Genomic DNA, 21,108 nt, shown 5'->3' with positions numbered 1-21,108 from the left:
CTCGTACACTGGGTCATCGAGGTACAACTCGTACACTGGGTCATCGAGGTACAACTCGTACACTGGGTCATCGAGGTACAACTCGTACACTGGGTCATCGAGGTACAACTCGTACACTGGGTCATCGAGGTACAACTCGTACACTGGGTCATCGAGGTACAACTCGTACACTGGGTCATCGAGGTACAACTCGTACACTGGGTCATCGAGGTACAACTCGTACACTGGGTCATCGAGGTACAACTCGTACACTGGGTCATCGAGGTACAACTCGTACACTGGGTCATCGAGGTACAACTCGTACACTGGGTCATCGAGGTACAACTCGTACACTGGGTCATCGAGGTACAACTCGTACACTGGGTCATCGAGGTACAACTCGTACACTGGGTCATCGAGGTACAACTCGTACACTGGGTCATCGAGGTACAACTCGTACACTGGGTCATCGAGGTACAACTCGTACACTGGGTCATCGAGGTACAACTCGTACACTGGGTCATCGAGGTACAACTCGTACACTGGGTCATCGAGGTACAACTCGTACACTGGGTCATCGAGGTACAACTCGTACACTGGGTCATCGAGGTACAACTCGTACACTGGGTCATCGAGGTACAACTCGTACACTGGGTCATCGAGGTACAACTCGTACACTGGGTCATCGAGGTACAACTCGTACACTGGGTCATCGAGGTACAACTCGTACACTGGGTCATCGAGGTACAACTCGTACACTGGGTCATCGAGGTACAACTCGTACACTGGGTCATCGAGGTACAACTCGTACACTGGGTCATCGAGGTACAACTCGTACACTGGCTCATCGAGGTACAACTCGTACACTGGGTCATCGAGGTACAACTCGTACACTGGGTCATCGAGGTACAACTCGTACACTGGGTCATCGAGGTACAACTCGTACACTGGGTCATCGAGGTACAACTCGTACACTGGGTCATCGAGGTACAACTCGTACACTGGGTCATCGAGGTACAACTCGTACACTGGGTCATCGAGGTACAACTCGTACACTGGGTCATCGAGGTACAACTCGTACACTGGGTCATCGAGGTACAACTCGTACACTGGGTCATCGAGGTACAACTCGTACACTGGGTCATCGAGGTACAACTCGTACACTGGGTCATCGAGGTACAACTCGTACACTGGGTCATCGAGGTACAACTCGTACACTGGGTCATCGAGGTACAACTCGTACACTGGGTCTCAGCTGAAGGATGCTCAGAGAACAAAAAAAGTGAAACACAAAAAACAGTGATGAAGTCGTGCACGATGTGATTAAATCAGGTCATGGAAGGTTTAAATCCCTGTACTTCTGGAGACTGATGTTTATTTTTTTAAATCTTGGATCATCCGTCTGCAAGAGTCTGATATTTCATCCTACATTCCTGGAGCTTGTACGACGGAGTGATGATTGATCCACTGCCAAATATCACATCTTCTTCTCCAGTTGTCGTGACTGTAACTTCTTCCTCCACACACACATCAACAAAAGGAAGTCAAAATTCCTCAACAGCATTGTCATCATCATCTCCATCATTATTATACCTTCCAACACAATCCTGGAAAATATTATATCCTATCAATTGTTTTCTGCATCTCTTTATTTTGTTTTGTTAAAATTCTCTTCTTTATTTTGCCTTCAGTTTCCCATCTTTATTTTCTTCATCACAAACTCCCACTGGATTTTTCAAACAATTAATTTTAATGATGATCCAGGTGTACGCCATGACTTTGATATGGATACATTAACACTCACGCCAGACTTCGACCACCTGGAAGATTTGTTTACTGCTTCTCTGGATTCGAGTTCAGCAAAATATTTGTTTGTCCTCAACACTTCTGAGGCACAGACAAAATGGGACATGATGCACATGAAGAACATGTAATTTAGACAAAGTTTGGAATAATTTGTGATGTAAGACAAGAATCTTGGCAACTCACGTTCCAACCGGTGGGAAGGTTTCAGGTGAGCAGGAAGGAGCACCACTTCTGAGGGGTCTTTGGATAAAAAACAACAACAGAAATATAAAAGATTCAATACATTGATATCTTCATCAGTTTGATAACTTGTTCAGAAAAGGCCACAGAAGGAAATGCATGGAACAGGTAATCGATGAAAAGGTGAATCAGGTGATCTCATCCAAGCGAAGGGAGTTAAAGTTCTTGTTTTATATTCTGCATGAGGATGACCATGTTCATAAGTTACCTTCCCACGAAAAGTACAATTACAATTATCTCCACAATTAAGGATATTATTCTTCATCAATGTTGGGGTTGGTTGTGTTTTTGATCTTGGGGTTGGTTGTGTTTGCCCCCAGTGTGTTCACCCCACCTGTCAAAAGATAATGAAAAGTTCTCACCTGTTGAAGGTCTTGCTTAGCACATCTGTTGTTGCTGTCTGTCATCATGGTGAGGTTTCCGTTCAGGAGGAAACCAATGAATAATGTAAGTTGGTCATGAATTCCTTTTCAGCTGGTTCATTAAACCCAGCTCGTTCATTCATGACCTTTAAACAAGGGGTGATCTGAAAGAACGTTGATGAAGTTGTTTCATCGCGTCGTATTGAATTCTGATTCAACCGTTTTCACAGTTTACCATGTGGGCTGTTTTACAGTTTGTGTATTACAACAACCTGTGGAGTAGAGCCCAGTATGACCCAAATATTGTCATAATGTGGGGAAACTCAAAAGTAGTGGACAATGAAGATTGGTGGTGGCAAGGTCTACTTTGGGGAGATTGAGCTGGAGCAACAGAAATGTTACAATCAAATGGGTCTGTTGATGCGCTCTTCACGTTGGCGTATCGGTGGCATCTCGATCTGCTCAACGACTCGGATATAATCAATGATGAAAGCAAGGTAAAGTTGGAGGGGGATGTGCGGGTTCAATTTGATTCAGGTTCCTCCATACGGGGACATTCATGAAAATTTCCATCACATGATAATATGAGGACATTTCAATGATAATATCCGAACGTCCTCCACCGAACGAATTTGGTTTACTGTCAGTAGTTTATCTGTGCTGGAGTTCAAACATGTTGAGGGTGATGAGAATATTCGTGTGAGCTTGTTGTTGAGTGGGATGCTCCATTTTGAGTGAGCCTGCAGAGGGAGCCACACCATGACCAGGAAATTGCGCAGGAGCACAGAACAGAGAATTTGAACTGTGAGAACACCAACAGCTGGAGCTTTGGTTAAACTGGTTGTGTGGAACCACAGTCGAGGGAGGTTTAAATTAAATTAACGTGTTTTGTTGATATGAGGATAGAGTATGGATGCTCTCCCTCTTTGTACCTTTTATGATGTCTCCGGCCGCAAGAGATAACAAAGTCGGGTAATTAGCTTTTGTGTGGACCATTTGTTTCCCAAATTGCTGAAGTAGGGGATAGGCAAGCCCCTCACCGCCCCCCCCCCAGACAATGGGACGACTCCACCGGCGAATCTTGTGAGACCACGTCATCTTAGGGTCCTGAGATCGAGCTCCTTTGGCTTCTTAATTAATACCAGGTGGAGTTGACTCAGCCTGTTATCCTCCAAGGTCAGCGAAATGAGTACCTGTACTGGTATGGGGACACAGTATCAATGGCACAGTCGTGCCTCAACAAAATGATCGCAACCCGGCAACCAACCAAAGCAAGAAGAAGAAGATCCGACTCCATCCACAACTTTTTGAGATATCATGCAATCTCGTTTTTAGCCCCATCTCTCAATGGTGAAGAATCACTTAAAAATTAAATAATTTCGTATCCAGATCCAGATTCGCATGTTCATCAAAATTTAATCGATTCCTCCTTGTGACACACACAACTTGTCCACCAAGTTTCGTTCAAATCCATCCACAACATTGTGAGATATTGTGCTACACATCGTTATTGGCCCAATCTCTCAATGGTGAAGAATCACTGACATGATTCTCAGATCCGGATCCGGATTCAGATGTAAACCAAAATTAAGCCTTGCTGTCCATTGCTGATCACCTACAAACAAAATAAAATTCAGAACGATTGGTGGAAAACTGTGATGAAAAACCGTGTGACAGACAGACAGACAGACAGGAGTAAAAACATAACTTCGTTCCACCTTCACTGATGGAGGTAATTCGAACAGGAGAAGGAGACGAACTCGAGAAATCCAAAGTTTCAGGTTGGTGATATTGGAAGAATTTTCAAGTGGAAATCACAGTTTGAAAAAGGTTTCACCAAAAGATAGACTGATGAGTTTTTAAAAATCGTTCATATTTTGCAGTTTCTTGGATTGTAAATTATATGATATGAATGATGAAGATGTTTGAAGTTCATTTTATTTACAGGAAGTTCAGCAAACAAATAATTTAAAGAAGCAATGACGTCACACCTCAAATCATGACCTCAACAGATGTCTCCTTTTAAGGCAAGAGGTTGGAGTTTCACACTTCTTTGTCACGTCACTGTGAGCACGAGAGCAGCAAGCTCAGGAGAACATAACAAGAGGTATCTGTTGAGATCTTAATTATTATCATCGGAACCAAACCCCGGGGAGAACCCTCCCATTGCGTATCACCTCGCATTCAACCCCCAAACCTCACATAAAACCCCCAAACCTCACATAAAACCCCCAAACCTCACATAAAATCCCCAACCCTCACATTCAACCCCCAAACCTCACATTCAAACCCAACCCTCAAATGAAAACCCATTTCACCAAATCCATAAATCATTTCCGGTTAATTTTATTAAACAGTCCAATATACATATATATATATATATATATATATATATATATATATATATATATATATATATATATAATGTGGAGGCAGGTCAGCAACCGGTTAAGGTGAAGTGACATTGGAGGATGTTCAGCAGCCTGAATCAGGTGACCTGATGGCAGAAACGAGGTAGAATCTGTTTGCTGCTTGAAGTGTTGAATGACATGTTGAAGAAGATGGGGGTGTTCATTGAAAAAAAGTTCAAGCTGTGTGTAAGTTTCTCCCCAAAGGCAGTTTGTGCACGAGCATGTTGACCTGAGAAAACAAAATATAAAGATCGATGATGGAAGAAGTTTGTGTCAATCTTTGCTGTCAATAATCATATCCATGTGAGACGATGAGTTTTAAAATGTCCCTCTTTGGCTGCTGTTGAGGGGTCTTCAAAGCTTGGTGACCACCCCGAAAAAATGCCTTTGTTGTTTTTTGTTTCGGTGTGTTCACCCATCCTGAAAATGAAAACAGTTCGGGGATCAGCAACGATGTGTTAAAATTAACTCATTATTGATGTTGAGGTTGATAAGCAGCTTTTATCGTCGAGGAGCCAACTTCCAAAAGGGGGCGAGAAATAGAGCTACTGTTGAAGCAGACTTCCTTTTTAAATGGTCGTTCGATGATTAATCTGCTCAAATGTGACCAACAATGAACTCGATGCACACAAATTGTAGTCAATGATTGTTGCACCTGTTTTCCTTGATTATTGCACCTGTCGATTACTGTTTCAATTAGTGACGTATTAATTTCTCTGTAACTCTTCTCTTGGAACCTATTATCAAACCTATTTTAATTAAATGTATTTTATTGGAACTTGTACCTTCTTTTGCTTTGCTGAAGGCCTAATGCCAACTCTCTTAGCCTTTCCATGCACCCAATGTTCTTTCCTGCTGCTGCTTTCGTCCCCTGTCTCCCCTCCATTTTCCTCTTCTCTCTCTCTGTTAAATTTCTTATTGAGTGCCCTGCCATCTCTTGACAGGTCTGTCAAAAGATCAATGTCATGTGAACAGCCTGAATCTGTCCAGAATTTAATTTTCACAGTTTAATTTTTTTACCACTTTGTGCGATCTGCTTTCATCACAAAATATTCACATAAATATACTAATAGTCGCTGCAATTATTAATAGTCGGCAGTTGCTGAAAACGAAGAGGTTCGGAGACAGCACACACGGACGTGGTGCAAATGGGTACAAGTGACTGTGTGTGTGTGTGTGTGTGTGTGTGTGTGTGTGTGTGTGTGTGTGTGTGTGTGTGTGTGTGTGTGTGTGTGTGTGTGTGTGTGTGTGTGTGTGTGTGTGTGTGTGTGTGTGTGTGTGTGTGTGTGTGTGTGTGTGTTTGTGTGTGTGTGCGCCTGCATGCTTGGGTACGTGTGTGTGGTGGATATCGCTGGTGCATGAGCAAGGTAAGCATGGACCAGGAGGAGGTTGGAGAAACGTGTTTGGGGAGGAGGGAAGCATGCATGCAGGGAAGCCTTTGTTGGGTAGATAGTGTGGGTTTGAAGATTTGAATGCTCCCATCCGGTTTTCGAGAGAACACCGTGGTTAAAAAGAAAACATTGCTGTTTGGGTGCATGCTATCGCCCCGGTAACGCCCTGCCATGCTGCCTTCCCTCCGCTTCTGCTCCCTGCCCTCCCCTTATGTATCCTGCCCTCCCCTTTTGATACCCTCACCTTTCCCACACGCTGCCTTCCCTCCCCTCACAATACCCTCCTCCCAAACCCCTTTCACCACCATGCAACTCTCCGGAAATTGAAGAGAGGAAGGGCTGTCAAGGAATGTACAAATTGGACAAATCAAAGGATGTTTTGTTTTTTCAGAAGTCGGATCTGTTGCTTGGAATAATTCCACAATTCATCTCAGGTGAAGAGATTCTCGACCTCGTGGAAAATGTGGAAGTTAAATAAAGGCATGAACACTGGCGTTGCTTTTGAGACGATTACAGGAAAACGCCCTTCCTTCCAATCCTTTCCCCTTCCCTCATGCTGGCCTCCTCCCAAAGCCCCTGCACCCCCCATGGAGGTCTCTGGGTGGTGTCCGGACATTGTTCAGTGTGACCCATTTAAACGTGTGATTTTGACATACCCAATTTCATTCAATCCTGAAATTAATGCCGGCAGAAGGGGAGCATTCCCCTCCTCCATCTTACCTTCAAGTCCCCCATCAAACGCAACAATGATATTTTGGCACATTCAGTGCATTGGAATGATTAAAACTTTTGGAAGTCATTTACCCCCAAAATTCTGTGAATTAATGATTAAATTTGATCCTGATGATGTGATCGATGTTGTGGGTAATTATGTATTGTATTGGTGAAATTTGATCAAGATGATGTGATCGATGTTGGTGATTGATGTATTTTATTGGTTAAATTTGATCAAGATGATGTGATCGATGTTGTTGGTGATTATATTTTGTATTGGTTAAATTTGATAAAGATGATGTGATCGATGTTGTTGGTGATTATGTATTGTATTGCATAAATTTGATGAAAGTGATGTGATCGATGTAGATGATTATTAACTGCATTGGTAAAATTTGATCAAGATGATGTGATCGATATTGTTGGTGATGATGTTTTGTATTGGTAAATTTGATTAAGATGATGTGATCGATGTTGTCAGTGATTATGTATTGTGTTGGTTAAATTTGATTAAAATGATGTGATCGATATTGTTGCTGATTATGTCCTGTATTGGTAAATTTGATCAATATGATGTGATCGATATTGTTGGTGATTATGTTTTGTATTGGTTAAATTTGATCAAGATGATGTGATCGATATTGTCAGTGATTATGTATTGTATTGGTTAAATTTGATAAAGATGATGTGATCGATGTTGTCAGTGATGATGTATTGAATTGGTTAAAGATGATGTGATCGATATTGTTGGTGATCATGTATTGTATTGGTTTAATTTGATCAGGATGATGTGATCGAGGTTGTCAGTGATGATATGTTGTATTGGTTAAATTTGATAAAGATGATGTGATCGATGTTGTGGGTAATTATGTATTGTATTGGTAAATTTGATAAAGATGATGTGATCGATGCTGTGGGTGATGAGGTATTGTATTGGTTATATTTGATAATATGATGTGATCGATATTGTGGGTGATGATGTATTGTATTGGTGATATTTGATCAAGATGATGTGATTGATGTTGTCAGTGATTATGTATTGTATTGGTAAATTTGATTAAGATGATGTGATCGATGTTGTGGGTGATTATGTATTGTATTGGTTATATTTGATAATATGATGTGATCGATATTGTGGGTGAGTATGTATTGTATTTGTAAATTTGATTAAGATGATGTGATCGATTTTGTTGGTGATTATGTATTGAATTGGTAAATTTGATTAAGATGATGTGATTGATGTTGTGGGTGATTACGTATTGTGTTGGTTATATTTGATCAATATGATGTGATCGATATTGTTGGTGATTATGCACTGTATTGGTAAATTTGATTAAGATGATGTGATCGATGTTGTCAGTGATAATGTATTGTATTGGTAAATTTGATGAAGATGATGTCATCGATGTTGTGGGTGATTATGTATTGTATTTTGTGATATTTGATCAATATGTTGTGTTCGATGTTGTGGGTGATTATGTATTGTATTGGTTATATTTGATGAAGATGATGTGATCGATATTGTTGGTGATTATGTATTGTATTGGTAAATTTGATTCAGATGATGTGATCGATGTTGTAGGTGATTATGTATTGTATTGGTTATATTTGATTAAGATGATGTGATCGATGTTGTTGGTGATTATGTATTGTATTGGTAAAATTTGATCAAGATTATGTGATCGATGTTGTGGGTGATTATGTTTTGTATTGGTTAAATTTCATTAAGATGATGTGATCGATATTGTGGGTGATTATGTATTGAATTGGTTAAATTTGATTAAGATGATGTGATCAAGGTTGTCAGTGATGATGTATTGTATTGGTAAATTTGATTCAGATGATGTGATCGATGTTGTAGGTGATTATGTATTCTATTGGTGACATTTGATCAATATGATGTGATCGATATTGTAGGTGATTATGTATTGCATTGGTAAATTTGATGAAGATGATGTGATCGATGTTGTAGGTGATTATGTATTCAATTGGTGATATTTGATCAATATGATGTGATCGATATTGTAGGTGATTATGTATTGTATTGGTAAATTTGATGAAGATGATGTGATCGATGTTGTGGGTGATTACGTATTGTGTTGGTTATATTTGATCAATATGATGTGATCGATATTGTTGGTGATTATGCACTGTATTGGTAAATTTGATTAAGATGATGTGATCGATATTATTGCTGATTATGTCCTGCATTGGTAAATTTGATTAAGATGATGTGATCAATGTTGTGGGTGATTATGTATTGTATTGGTTAAATTTGATCAATATGATGTGATCGATATTGTTGGTGATTATGTATTGTGTTGGTAAATTTGATGAAGATGATGTGATCGATATTGTTGGTGATTATGTACTGTATTGGTAAATTTGATTAAGATGATATGATTGATGTTGTCAGTGATTGTGTATTGTGTTGGTAAATTTGATGAAGATGATGTGATCAATATTGTGGGTGATTATGTACTGTATTGGTAAATTTGATTAAGATGATGTGATTGATGTTGTCAGTGATTATGTATTGTGTTGGTAAATTTGATGAAGATGATGTGATCGATATTGTTGGTGATTATGTACTGTATTGGTAAATTTGATCAAGGTGATGTGATTGATGTTGTGGGTGATTATGTATTGTGTTGGTAAATTTGATGAAGATGATGTGATCGATATTGTTGGAGATTATGTTTTGTATTGGTAAATTTGATCAAGATGATGTGATTGATGTTGTCAGTGATTATGTATTGTATTGGTTATATTTGATTAAGATGATGTGATCGAGGTTGTCAGTGATGATGTATTGTATTGGTTAAATGTGATAAAGATGATGTGATCGAGGTTGTCAGTGATGATGTATTGTATTGGTTAAATTTGATGAAGATGATGTGATCGATGTTGTGGGTGATAATGTATTGTATTGGTAAATTTGATCAATATGATGTGATCGATATTGTAGGTGATTATGTATTGTATTCGTAAATTTGATGAAGATGATGTGATCAATGTTGTGGGTGATTATGTATTGTATTGGTTAAATTTGATCAATATGATGTGATCGATATTGTTGGTGATTATGTATTGTGTTGGTAAATTTGATGAAGATGATGTGATCGATATTGTTGGTGATTATGTACTGTATTGGTAAATTTGATTAAGATGATGTGATCTATATTGTTGGTGATTATGCACTGTATTGGTAAGTTTGATTAAGATGACGTGATCGATGTTGTCACTGATTATATGTATTGTATTGGTTATATTTGATCAAGATGATGTGATCGATGTTGTCAGTGATTATGTATTGTATTGGTTAAATTTGATGAAGATGATGTGATCGATATTGTGGGTGATTATGTATTGTATTGGTTATATTTGATAAAGATGATGTGATCGATGTTGTCAGTGATTGTGTTTTGGTGAAATATTGTCGGAAATCTCAAGTTTATCATTTTATTGGTTTCGGGAAGATAATTGATCGTGACGACCTTAAAGGAAAGTTCATGACAAAAGGTCAGATTGCTTCGGGACTAAAGTACTGATGGAATTAAATATCTTGGTTTTTGGGGACACACAACTTATGTGAGGTTCACCAAGGCACCATTGTTTGAAAGTGTCATCTACTCCTCTGGCAATGGGAGTAAGTAATGTGAAAAGTTACTCAACATACCCCGTCTCACCCACATTGAACGACTTTTCTCACTAAAATGATATATTTTTTGTCCATCATCAGGAATGTAAAGAGCAAGGACTTATTCTCGGACCAAAACAACTTTTACATTTTGATTTAATCCGTTAATAAAGTTGCTCATGGAAAATTTGTTTTTCATTCTTTGGGTTTTTTACCCGAATGGGGAATGTTGAACTCACACGTACCGGGATACATCTTGTGGTGTTCACTTTCCAACCTTTTAGCCTCGTTGTCGAAGGGTCGTTATTGTTGTTGTTGTTCTGATAGGGAGCACCACGTCACCCCCAGGGCTTTGCTCACCTCCCCATTACTTGCTCCTGGCATCACGTTGGCCATTTTGTGTCGGTGTAATTGCGCAAACACCATGAAGGCGTTCAGGGGTCTCTTGGTGCGCTCCTCACGTTGGCGTATCGGTGGCATCTCGATCTGCTCAACGACGAGGATAAAATCAATGATGAAAGCAAGGTGAAGTTAGAGGGGGATGTGCGGGTTCAATTTGATTCAGGTTCCTCCATGCGGGGACATCATGATCATTTCCATCACATTATAACACGAGGACATTTCAATGATAATATTCGAACGTCCTCCACTGAACAAATTTGTTTTACTGTCAGTAGTTTATCCGTGATGGAGTGAAAACATATTGATGGTAATGAGAATATTCATGTGAACTTGTTGATTATGGACATCAACCAGGTGTGTATGGAGTACCTTGATCTCCTCCATTCATAACTCTCTCAATCACCTCCTCTCTCCTCCTCCTTGTTTGGTCTCCTATCACAACACTCATTTGCTTCCTTTCCTTCTTATCTCTCAATTATATTTGATGTGATCTCAGAAAACGCTGCTTGGACGAAACGCACAGCCTCAAAGGTTGAGAACTTCACTTGTTTGTGTGGTTGCTGGGGCAACAATGACGTGCACTGACGCAACAAGCATCGTGATGCCGAAGTTCAAACCGGTTGATAATGATAATACAAGTTCCTTTTTGGGGAATTTGAAGGCAGGATCAGCCTGTACAATGTTTGGATTGCTCGATCTCCCTAAATGTATCTTTAAATGATGAGTGTTGGCAAGGAAGCAGCACGGACAATTTCTAAAGTGTTTGCCATGACACAGCCAGGGTTTGAACCGCTCACCTCCCAGACTCGGACCTATTACACCACTGAGTATGATGAAAATTTTCATGTTTTCAGGAGTGGGATTCAGACCTGGGGTGTGCTTGAACGCACCCCCGAAATGAAGAGCAGGTTCGGGAACGAAATTTTATTTAATTATTTGTGTGGACTATGGCGGACCAAGATGAGCTGCTCCAGGTGGACTTTGGTACAACAATTTTAGAAATATCCATGTCGCAGGATGGCAGCTTTCAGGGAGATCTTTCCCTGGAGGAATAGCAAGAGATAACTACAGGGGCAAAAGCGACTCATGATGTTCGGGGACCCCCACCGCCAACTTGACGTGGAGCTTCCCTGGGAATCCACACCGCATCGTCGCAGATCGGCCTCACCAAAGCCACTGGATACGAACCAGTTTATGGAAATGATGAAACAGGTGATGGAACGTTTGGAACTCGGACAAGACAAAATGAGCATTGAAATGAAGGAGGAGATGAAGGCAGGTCAGAAGGACATGGAGGTGGAGTTGGTGCAGGTAAAGGGTGATATGCAACGGATGGATGGGAGGATGGCAGACGAGATCAAGGTAATGTGGGAGGAAATGAACGAGGAAAGGAGAAAGAACGAGGCCTGCGTGAGGGACGCACAGCGTGAAATGGCGGCTGGTCAGGCCAAGGGCAACTTAGGGGAAACCCTGGGGCCAGCGCCATGACGGGTAATGGGAGAGCAGGCTTGAGGGAGAACGTACAAAGCCGGAACACGAGTCAGTTAGCAATTTATTAATGGAGCCGGATCGTGAGAATATATTTACAAACAAAACAAACAACAGAAATGGGAAGAGAGGAGATTGGGGCACGTGCGGTGAGTGATTCGTGCAGGGAACGCATGACCCCACGGGGATGCACCTTCGTGCGGCGGGAGCTGTTGGAGTTCCCCGATCAGGAGGTGGAGTCGGCAATTGCCTAAGACAGGTACGTACCGCCCAACGGTACAGGTGGTGAACATGGCGTTCATGAGGAACCTCTCCATGGGGGTGTGTGTGTTTGTTTCTGTGTGTGAGGAGGCACGTGTGCATTGTGAAAGTCCTGCCGGTGCGCCGTCCGAACTCGCACCTGAGCCGGCGGCACGGGTCGAGGTAGTGGAGACGGTGCGGCCGTCTAGCGAGCCGGATGCCGAATCGTGATTCGAGCCCGAACGAAACGAGCCGACCGGAGGGATTTTTCAGATGGCGCTGCATGTTGGAGCATGCATGGCTGCCGCCCATTGTGGCTGAGTGGGGATTTGGGGTTCTGAGTGCTTTGGGGAATCCTGAGGAGTTGCGGAGTGCCTTCAAGACTACCATCCTTGATGTTGCTAATGGATTTCTTGGAACTCACCTGAAGGTGAAGAAGAATATTGTGTCTCATGGGACAGTGGAGACCATTGACCAGTCGCAGGGCCAGGCTTAATGGCAGAGATGAGCTGTTAAGGGAGTTGATGTATAAAACTGTACGCATGCTGAGGATGGACAAGGAGACCAAATGTGAGGGAGTATAGCATCACCTGTGGACAGGTGATTCTTGTCCTGCTTTCAGAATAATGCGCGTGTCACGTTCCTCCAAGCCCATCCCTCGGTGTACTGCATTTCGAGCATAGGGTTGTGGGCTCTTGACAGAGGATTCTGAAGTGAACACCCGCTGGGCCGGTTGCTTTGAGCGGCTGTACCAGGCTGATTCCCCAGCTGTTGAGTTGGATGTTGGTGATGTTATTATACCTGTTGCTGACCCTCCAATCAACTGTGGTCTACCTTCGTTTGTGGAAACACAGGCTGTGCTGAACCGGTTCAAATGGGGTAAAGCTCCTGGGATCTGTGGCATCCATGTTGAACTTCTCAAGGCTGGTGGAAAATGCTGTACTCATGTCGTTGCATGCAGTTCTGTGCTCTGTCTGGACACAGGCATCAACCCAACTGACTGGAAGTGGGGCCTTGTTGCCCCTCTCTGGAAAGGGAGGGGTGATCGCCAGACTGTAACAACTACCGAGGGGTGACACTGCTCTCAGTACCGGGCAAGCTCTTTGCCTGGATAATTCTTGATAGGGTTCTCCACCATCTGCTTGAGCACCATCACCCAGAGCAGTCAGGCTTTGCACCAAAGAGGTCAACGATTGACTGTATCCTTGCCATTTTTGTCCTCACCAAACATTGACGAGAGTTTCGGCAGGGGCTGCTTGCAGCCTGTGTTGATCTCTGTGAAGCGTTTGATCCAGTGAATCAGGATTCCTCCTGGAGGATTCTTGGTCTTCATGGGTGCCACCAAAACTTCTCTGATTTCTGATCGACACTCTGGTACTGAGAGTTCTGTGAGATGTGGTGATACCATCTCTGACTTGTTTCCAGTTGTTACTGGAGTTCATCAGGGGTGTGTACTGGCCCCCACACTTTTCAGCGCTTGCGTGGATGAGATTTTGCGAAGGATGTTGGAGAGATCAAGCTGCAGTGCATCGTTTGGGAATGTCAAGATCTCTGACCTTGATTTCGCAGATGATGCATTCATCTTTGCTGAGACTAGAGATATCATTTTGGGGGCTCTCGAGGTGCTGAATGAGGAGTTGGAGCTGCTGGGATTGCGGGTTCCCTGGGTCAAAACTAAGATCCAGGCTTTCAATGACATCTTCGATGCTGCAATCTTGTCTGTTCCTGTTTGTGGTGAGGATGTTCAGATCAGGAGAGATTCACCTACCTCGGCAGTGATATTCATGTCTCTGCCAGCTGTGAGCCAGAGGTCAATCAATGTCTGGGTCGGGCCTGGGGAGTCATGGATTCACTGGATCATGGTGTGTGGCAATGCCAGTACCTGTATGGGAGGATGGAAGTCTGGGTCTTCAGTTCCTTGGTGCTTCCAGTGTTGCTCTACAGATGCGAGAGTTGGACTCCGACCAGGAGTCCAGGAAAGGTGGAAACTCAATTCGTTTGGTACCGGGTCTCTTCGGAGAATCCTTGGCTATCGCTGGTCTGACGTTGTGTCCAGCGAGCGGTTGCTGAGAGAGACTCAAATGAGGTTTGTTACCTGCATAATCCGTGATCGTCAGCTGCAGCTGTATGGACATGTGACTCGTTTTCTTGATGCTGATCCTGCTCACCAGATTCTCTCAGCGAAGGAGCCTCGTCAGTGGAGGAGGCCAATAGGCTGACCACGTTCCTCGTGGTTGCAGCAGATTGATCAACATGTCAAGATGATGGGGCTGGGCCAGACATTTGCCTGGGGGATGGCCTGATGGAGGTCCCTGGAGTACCAGCAGAAAGTGGATGCAGCAACATGCTGTTTTGGCGCATACTCCCATCCCTGACCTGATCTGGGTGATGAAGATTGTGGTCAAGTTCGTGTGTGTAGTTTTGGAGAAGTTCCAAGTGTTTACATATAGCCTAACTGACTAATGGACAACACATAATGGTTTTTCCTCACCTGGACAATTTTTGTTCCAGGTGAGCTAAAAATGGCTGGCATAATCTCCACCAAATATTACAAACGACCTGGAGTACCTCGGGTAAAGTGATGACAGACCCCCCCCCACCCCCTCCATTCGCGATGAGGGTCAGGAGCTGACTGATGATTTCCACTTGTATGTTCGAGCAAATCCACACCAAATATAACATATGTCATGGTTGCTCACCGAAGGAGAAGAAAAAGAGGTGTGATTGAAAGGATCCCTGGTGCGAGGAAGTGAAGAGACTGGGTGGGGGGGGGGGGTTTGGGGGTTCCCTTCTCCCATGGTCGGGGAATTTTAACCTTATTTTTACATGCAGTCACTCCTTTGTGAGAAATTAAAGTCGAATAATCATGATAATGTCTTGATTTGAGTTTTGCACTGCAGAGGAAAAAAGTACTCACGATTTAAAATAATTCATAAGAAAGTGGGCGTTTCAGGAGGTGTTGTACATTGCAAAGCTTTGGGGTTTTTGGCCTCTTGGTGGTTACCTTTTCATTGCTACCTTACCCCACATCCCAATATTCACCTCATCGTGGCCTTGAGTCTCAAAACGGCCTTCAAGGCCAACATACCTTCACTTAAAACCTTGTCGAGATTCTAATGTGAGTACCCCCTAAATTTGGCGTCTCTTGGTGCTTCGGTTCGTGAGTGAAAGAACAACAAACAGTTGAAATTTTTTCAAGATTTGTAATCCCCACCGAGCCATTTTCATAATACATATTTTGGACACCATTCCTTTGACTTGTACATGATATGATTTGAAAGGAGAAGAGATTTTAGGTTAACTTTATTCACAGGAATTAAATATAACAAAATTCACAATCAAAAAACTCATCAAGGTAGAACTCGTACACTGGGTTATCGAGGTACAACTCGTACACTGGGTTATCGAGGTACAACTCATACACTGGGTTATCGAGGTACAACTCGTACACTGGGTTATTGAGGTACAACTCGTACACTGGGTCATCGAGGTACAACTCGTACACTGGGTTATCGAGGTACAACTCGTACACTGGGTTATCGAGGTGGAACTCGTACACTGGGTCATCGAGGTACAACTCCTCCACTTGGTCTGAGCTGAAGGATGCTGGGAGAACAAAAAAGGTGAAAGACAATGTTGGAGTGTAAATGTGTTTGTACAGTGATGAAGTACAGTGATTAAATCAGGTCATGGAAGGTTTAAGTCCCTGTACTTCTGGAGACTGATGTTTATTTTTTTTAAATCTTGGATCATCTGTCTGCAAGAGTCTGATATTTCATCCGACATTCCTGGAGCTTGTACGACGGAGTGATGATTGATCCACTGCCAAATATCACATCTTCTCCAGTGGCCGTTACTGAAACTTCTTCCTCCACACACACATCAACAAAAGGAAGTCAAAATCCCTCAATAGCATTGTCATCATCATCTCCATCATTATCATACCTTCCAACACAATCCTGGAAATATTATATCCTATCAATTGTTTTCTGAATCTCAGTTAAATTCGCTTCTTTCTTTTATCTTCAATTTCACGTTTTTATTTTCTTCATCACAAACTCCCACTGGATTTTTCAAACAATTAATTTTAATGATCATCCAGGTGTACGCCATGACTTTGATATGGATACATTAACACTCATGCCAGACTTCTACCAACTGGAAGATTTGTTTGCTGCTTCTCTGGATTCGAGTTCAGCAAAATATTTGTTTGTCCTCAACACTTCTGAGGCACAGACAAAATGGGACATGATGCACATGAAGAACATGTAATTTCGACAAAGTTTGGAATAATTCGTGATGTAAGACAAGAATTTTGGCAACTTACGTTCCAACCACTAGGATGGTTTCAGGTGAGCAGGAAGGAGCACCACTTCTGAGGGGTCTTTGGAAAAAAAACAACAGAAATATGAAAGATTAAATACATTGATATCTTCATCAGTTTGATAACTTGTTCAGAAAAGGCCACAGAAGGAAATGCATGGAACAGGTAATCGATGAAAAGGTGAATCAGGTGATCTCATCCAACCGAAGGGAGTTAAAGTTCTTGTTTTATATTTTGCATGAGGATGACCATGTTCATAAGTTACCTTCCCACGAAAAGTATCATTACAATTATCTCCACAATTAAGGATATTCTTCTTCATCGAAGGAAGTATTCACAGGAATGTCTGTGAAAGACAAAGTAACAAAATTTATTTCAACTTCATGTTTTGCCCTTGGGGTTGGTTGTGTTTTTGATCTTGGGGTTGGTTGTGTTTGCACCCAGTGTGTTCACCCCACCTGTCAAAAGGTAATGAAAAGTTCTTACCTGTTGAAGGTCTTGCATGGCACATGGCTTCTGTTGTTGCTGTCCGTCATCACGGTGAGGTTTCCGTTCAGGAGGTAGCCAATGAACAATGTAAGTCGGTGATGAATTCCTTTTCATCAACAATAAGACCCCACCATGGTTTTCTGCAGCTTTGGTGCCTTCAGGATAAAAGTTCAGGTTCCTGTTCTTATTACATGTAAAATATCCATCAGGAGTGAAATCCTGTCATTGTCTGTACTTTCAAAAAAGGTTTTGGTTTCGGCTCCGATGTGATCTCAGGTACAATCACTTGTTTGGAAGAGACCGTGCGTTGAAGGAAATTGTTTTCAACAGAATATACTCTGTCTTTCTTTTAAAGTGTGCAGCAAGAGGAGACTGTATTATGTGAGATGGGAGATGAGGAGGAATGGTCGTGATTGACGGAGATGAGGAGGGATGGTCGTGATCTTCAGAGATGAGGAGGGATGGTCATTATTTACGGAAATGAGGTTCACCCTTGGGCTTCTTCAGGAGGACGACTTTGTCTCCTTTAATGGTGTATCGCCCGTTTGGATCACTTTCTCTCTTTTTGTCAAGATCACTCAGCAGCATCTCCAGTGTTTCTCTTTGGAGCTGAGTGTAGTCTGGAGTGATGAAAATGTTTCTTGTCCAGAGAGAGGGATCCTTCAAATTCCGTATCTTTTTATTGTTCGTAAGAACCTGATTCCGATCAGACTCGCATCTGAAAACAACTTTCATGGGTCTGAAGATGTTCTCAACATATCTTCCAATGCGGAAAGTCCGTTCAGGTTTGATCTCCAGGTTCATGGCTTTTATTAATTTTGCCACAGCCTCCTTGTCATGTTCACCTTTTCCCTCCTTCACTCCACGGAACACGAGGTTGTTCTTGCGCCTTTCAATTTCCGCTCGTTCATCCTTGAGAAACTCAGACTGAGAAGAATGGTGGGTCTCCCGTTTGGACGGCAGTCGATGAACATCGTGCTGTTTCTGATGATGTAACTTGTCTGCACATTGAGGCTTCGGTTGTTGTTGTTGGAGGGCAACACTGTACAGTTGTTGCTGCTCCAGCCCGTCATCAATGTGAGGCTTCGGTTCAGTCGTCGGCAGCAAATCAACATTGTCCTGTTTCTGCTGTCGCTGCTCCAGCCCATCATTCGTTCCAAGCACTTCTTCCTCGTTTTTCTCATCAAGCTTTCCTGCATTTTGTACTTTGTTCTCTCTTTCCAAGACCTCCTTCTCCCTCAACTCCACGTTATTTTTCCTATCCCTCATCTCTCGTTCTCTTTCCATTAACATGAACTCTTTCAGTTTCCATCTAATTTCACATTGTTTTTGTTCTTCCCGGTGCTCTCTCTCTCTAAGACGAGTCTCTTCGTCCAATTTAAGCAGCCGGTACTCTCCATCTTTAACCTCCTCTCCTTGTTGGTGCATACGAAGCTGCCGTTTCTTTATCTCCTCATCTTTCCCATTCATGAATACTTCAAACACACCTTGTCGCTCCATCTCCTGTTCTTTACTTATCTGCAGGTATCGCTCCTGCTGCTGCACTCGTTTCTTCCAGTTGTCAATCTCGAACATTCTGTGTTCTACAAACAGCATTTTCTGATCAAGTTCTTTATTTTTGCGTTTTTCCCACATTCGGACTTGGAATCGCTCCTTTGCTCGTGTGGATTCTTCTCTCTTTCTCATCCTGAGCTCTTCTTCATTTTTCCTCTCCTGTTCATTCATTTTTCTCTGTTCTTCTTCATTTTTCTTCCTCTGCTGTTCCTCCTCTCCTCTCTTCTGGTCCTCTTTCTCCTTTATCCATAATTCTTTTTCCAATTTCCGTTGCACGTCCTTTTCCATCAACTCGTGTTCCATTTTCTGCACAAACTTCTCTCTTTCTAAGAGATTTCTTTCAGTTTCGACCATCAGAGCCTCATATTCCTGAAGTTTTTCTTCCTCTGCTCGTAAAACCTTTTCTTTCTCTTTTTGATATTCCTCTTCCTCTTCTTCTTTGTCACCAATGTTCTGTTTTGCTATGAACTCCATTTTTTCAGTGATTTCCAGAACCTCCTTTCCCTCTCCTTTCTCAATTTCAGGGTGTTCGGTTTCCCGAATCCCCGTAACCAATGGTGGATCATCTTTTGATTCATTTTTCCGTTTCACTTTACATCGACATCGTAAACTGCAACAAAACAAACAAACATTCTCAGTTCAAGGTAAAATAAAGTATGACATCACATGTGAAGTATTGAACACATGGTTTTGTGAAACATAAACAAACATGTTCCACGAGTGTTACAGTTCTGGAGGAAACGGAATGTGGAACATGCAGATATAACTTAAACAATGTCTGAAGGAACGGTGTGGAACGATGAATCACACTTGATTATTTGAAGAATCTCATGTAATAGTGGAGGATGTTATGAACTTTAACATTTGTTTTGCTAAAGGAGGAAATTGTGACTTTATTGTAAATTATGTCTGACTTCGCTGGAATTCCATTGGTTACATTTTTTCATGACATCATTTGGTGGACATCTTGGATTTAAAAATATCCATTTCAGAAGTATTTTGTCGCACAACTTCGACATTGACCAACAAACTATTCCTTGGAAATCAACACTTAGTTGGTGAGTTTTAGTTTATATTCACAAGAAACTTGTGTCACATGTGTGGGACATCATTCATATCATCACGTACTGGATATAAAAAAATTAAATGACTTCACTTGTTCATCATAGATTAAGATAATGGTAAATGGACTTTGTAGAATATTCACCATGGATCAAATTATCAAAGAAAGAGCTGCAAGAAAAACTGTCACTCAGTAACTATAAAGAGTTTTGAGGAAACTGTTTGTTAAAATTTAACAAAATACGGAGGCCAATGAGGAACAAGCATTTGATGAATTGGGAAATGTACTGGGTACACATTTAATAATAAAATCAATCTGAATGGAAAGGAAATCATCGTATGGAATCTATCCATGTCTTATCCTTTGTTATTTCAGCCTGATTGTTATTACAAAAACAAAAATCTCATTGTTCTTTCACTTGAATAATCATCAACTTCTCATGTTTCATGAGATGATAGCATCTCCCAAAAAGCTCCCGTTCACCAAACCAACGACAGATTTTAAACTCTTCTTGTATTTCCACACAGGTACTGGTGAAAAGCTTGTTGATACTCAATACAGAACCTTCAAGGAATCAACATTTGAAACTTTTCTCAAGTGTGTCCAGAAAAAGACAGATTATTACAATCCAGAATTTGTGTGAGTTGGACAAAGGCTGATCGGAATCACAGCAAACGAGCTTCAAGCTAAGAAAGATACTTGAGACAGAGATTGACATTAAAAAACCGAGTCACCTGGATAGAGATGAAAGAAGAAGAAGATACAAACTTGCTGTTGCTTCACAAGACACAACTTCACTGACAAAGAGGACAACCCAGTGCTTCAGAATCTATTAAGCAGACTCGTTTGAGCAGTACAATGTTTGTCAAATCACAATGTGTATTTTGTCAACCAACCACAGATGAGGAAGAGCCAAAAGTCCATGAAAAATTCCAGAAGGGCCAATTCCTGGTAACATGGGAGAAAACAATGCAAGAAATTGTAAACAACCGTGGATATGATGCC

At 41.8% G+C, this 21,108-nt stretch overlaps 2 protein-coding genes across 5 annotated transcripts in view; one reads left to right on the top strand and one right to left on the bottom strand.

The window, feature by feature from the left end:
• Positions 1 to 21,108, top strand: part of LOC147023943 (uncharacterized) — a 209,820-nt gene that overhangs the window by 9,815 nt on the left and 178,897 nt on the right. The window lies entirely within an intron of this gene.
• The window catches only part of LOC147023945 (uncharacterized), a 46,110-nt gene continuing 40,986 nt past the window's right edge, over positions 15,985 to 21,108 (bottom strand). The window contains exons 3-5 of one of the 2 annotated variants that reach the window (XM_085889976.1): positions 17,484 to 19,650; positions 17,263 to 17,343; positions 15,985 to 17,057 (exon numbers count right to left, since the gene is read on the bottom strand). In XM_085889976.1, coding sequence (XP_085746102.1) covers positions 17,955 to 19,650 — 1,696 coding nt within the window. In that variant the 3' untranslated portion in view covers positions 15,985 to 17,057; positions 17,263 to 17,343; positions 17,484 to 17,954. The remainder of the gene's footprint in view (positions 17,058 to 17,262; positions 17,344 to 17,483; positions 19,651 to 21,108) is intronic. The other variant, XM_085889977.1, reaches the window with a different exon arrangement.

The sequence above is a fragment of the Eptatretus burgeri genome, chromosome 7 (genome assembly GCF_056783735.1).
Source record: "Eptatretus burgeri isolate ZD-2024b chromosome 7, Ebu_testis_v1, whole genome shotgun sequence".
NCBI classification, from domain to species: domain Eukaryota; kingdom Metazoa; phylum Chordata; class Myxini; order Myxiniformes; family Myxinidae; genus Eptatretus; species Eptatretus burgeri.
The sequence above is the reverse complement of the archived record's forward strand: the minus strand, read 5'-3'. Positions and strand labels throughout refer to the sequence as shown.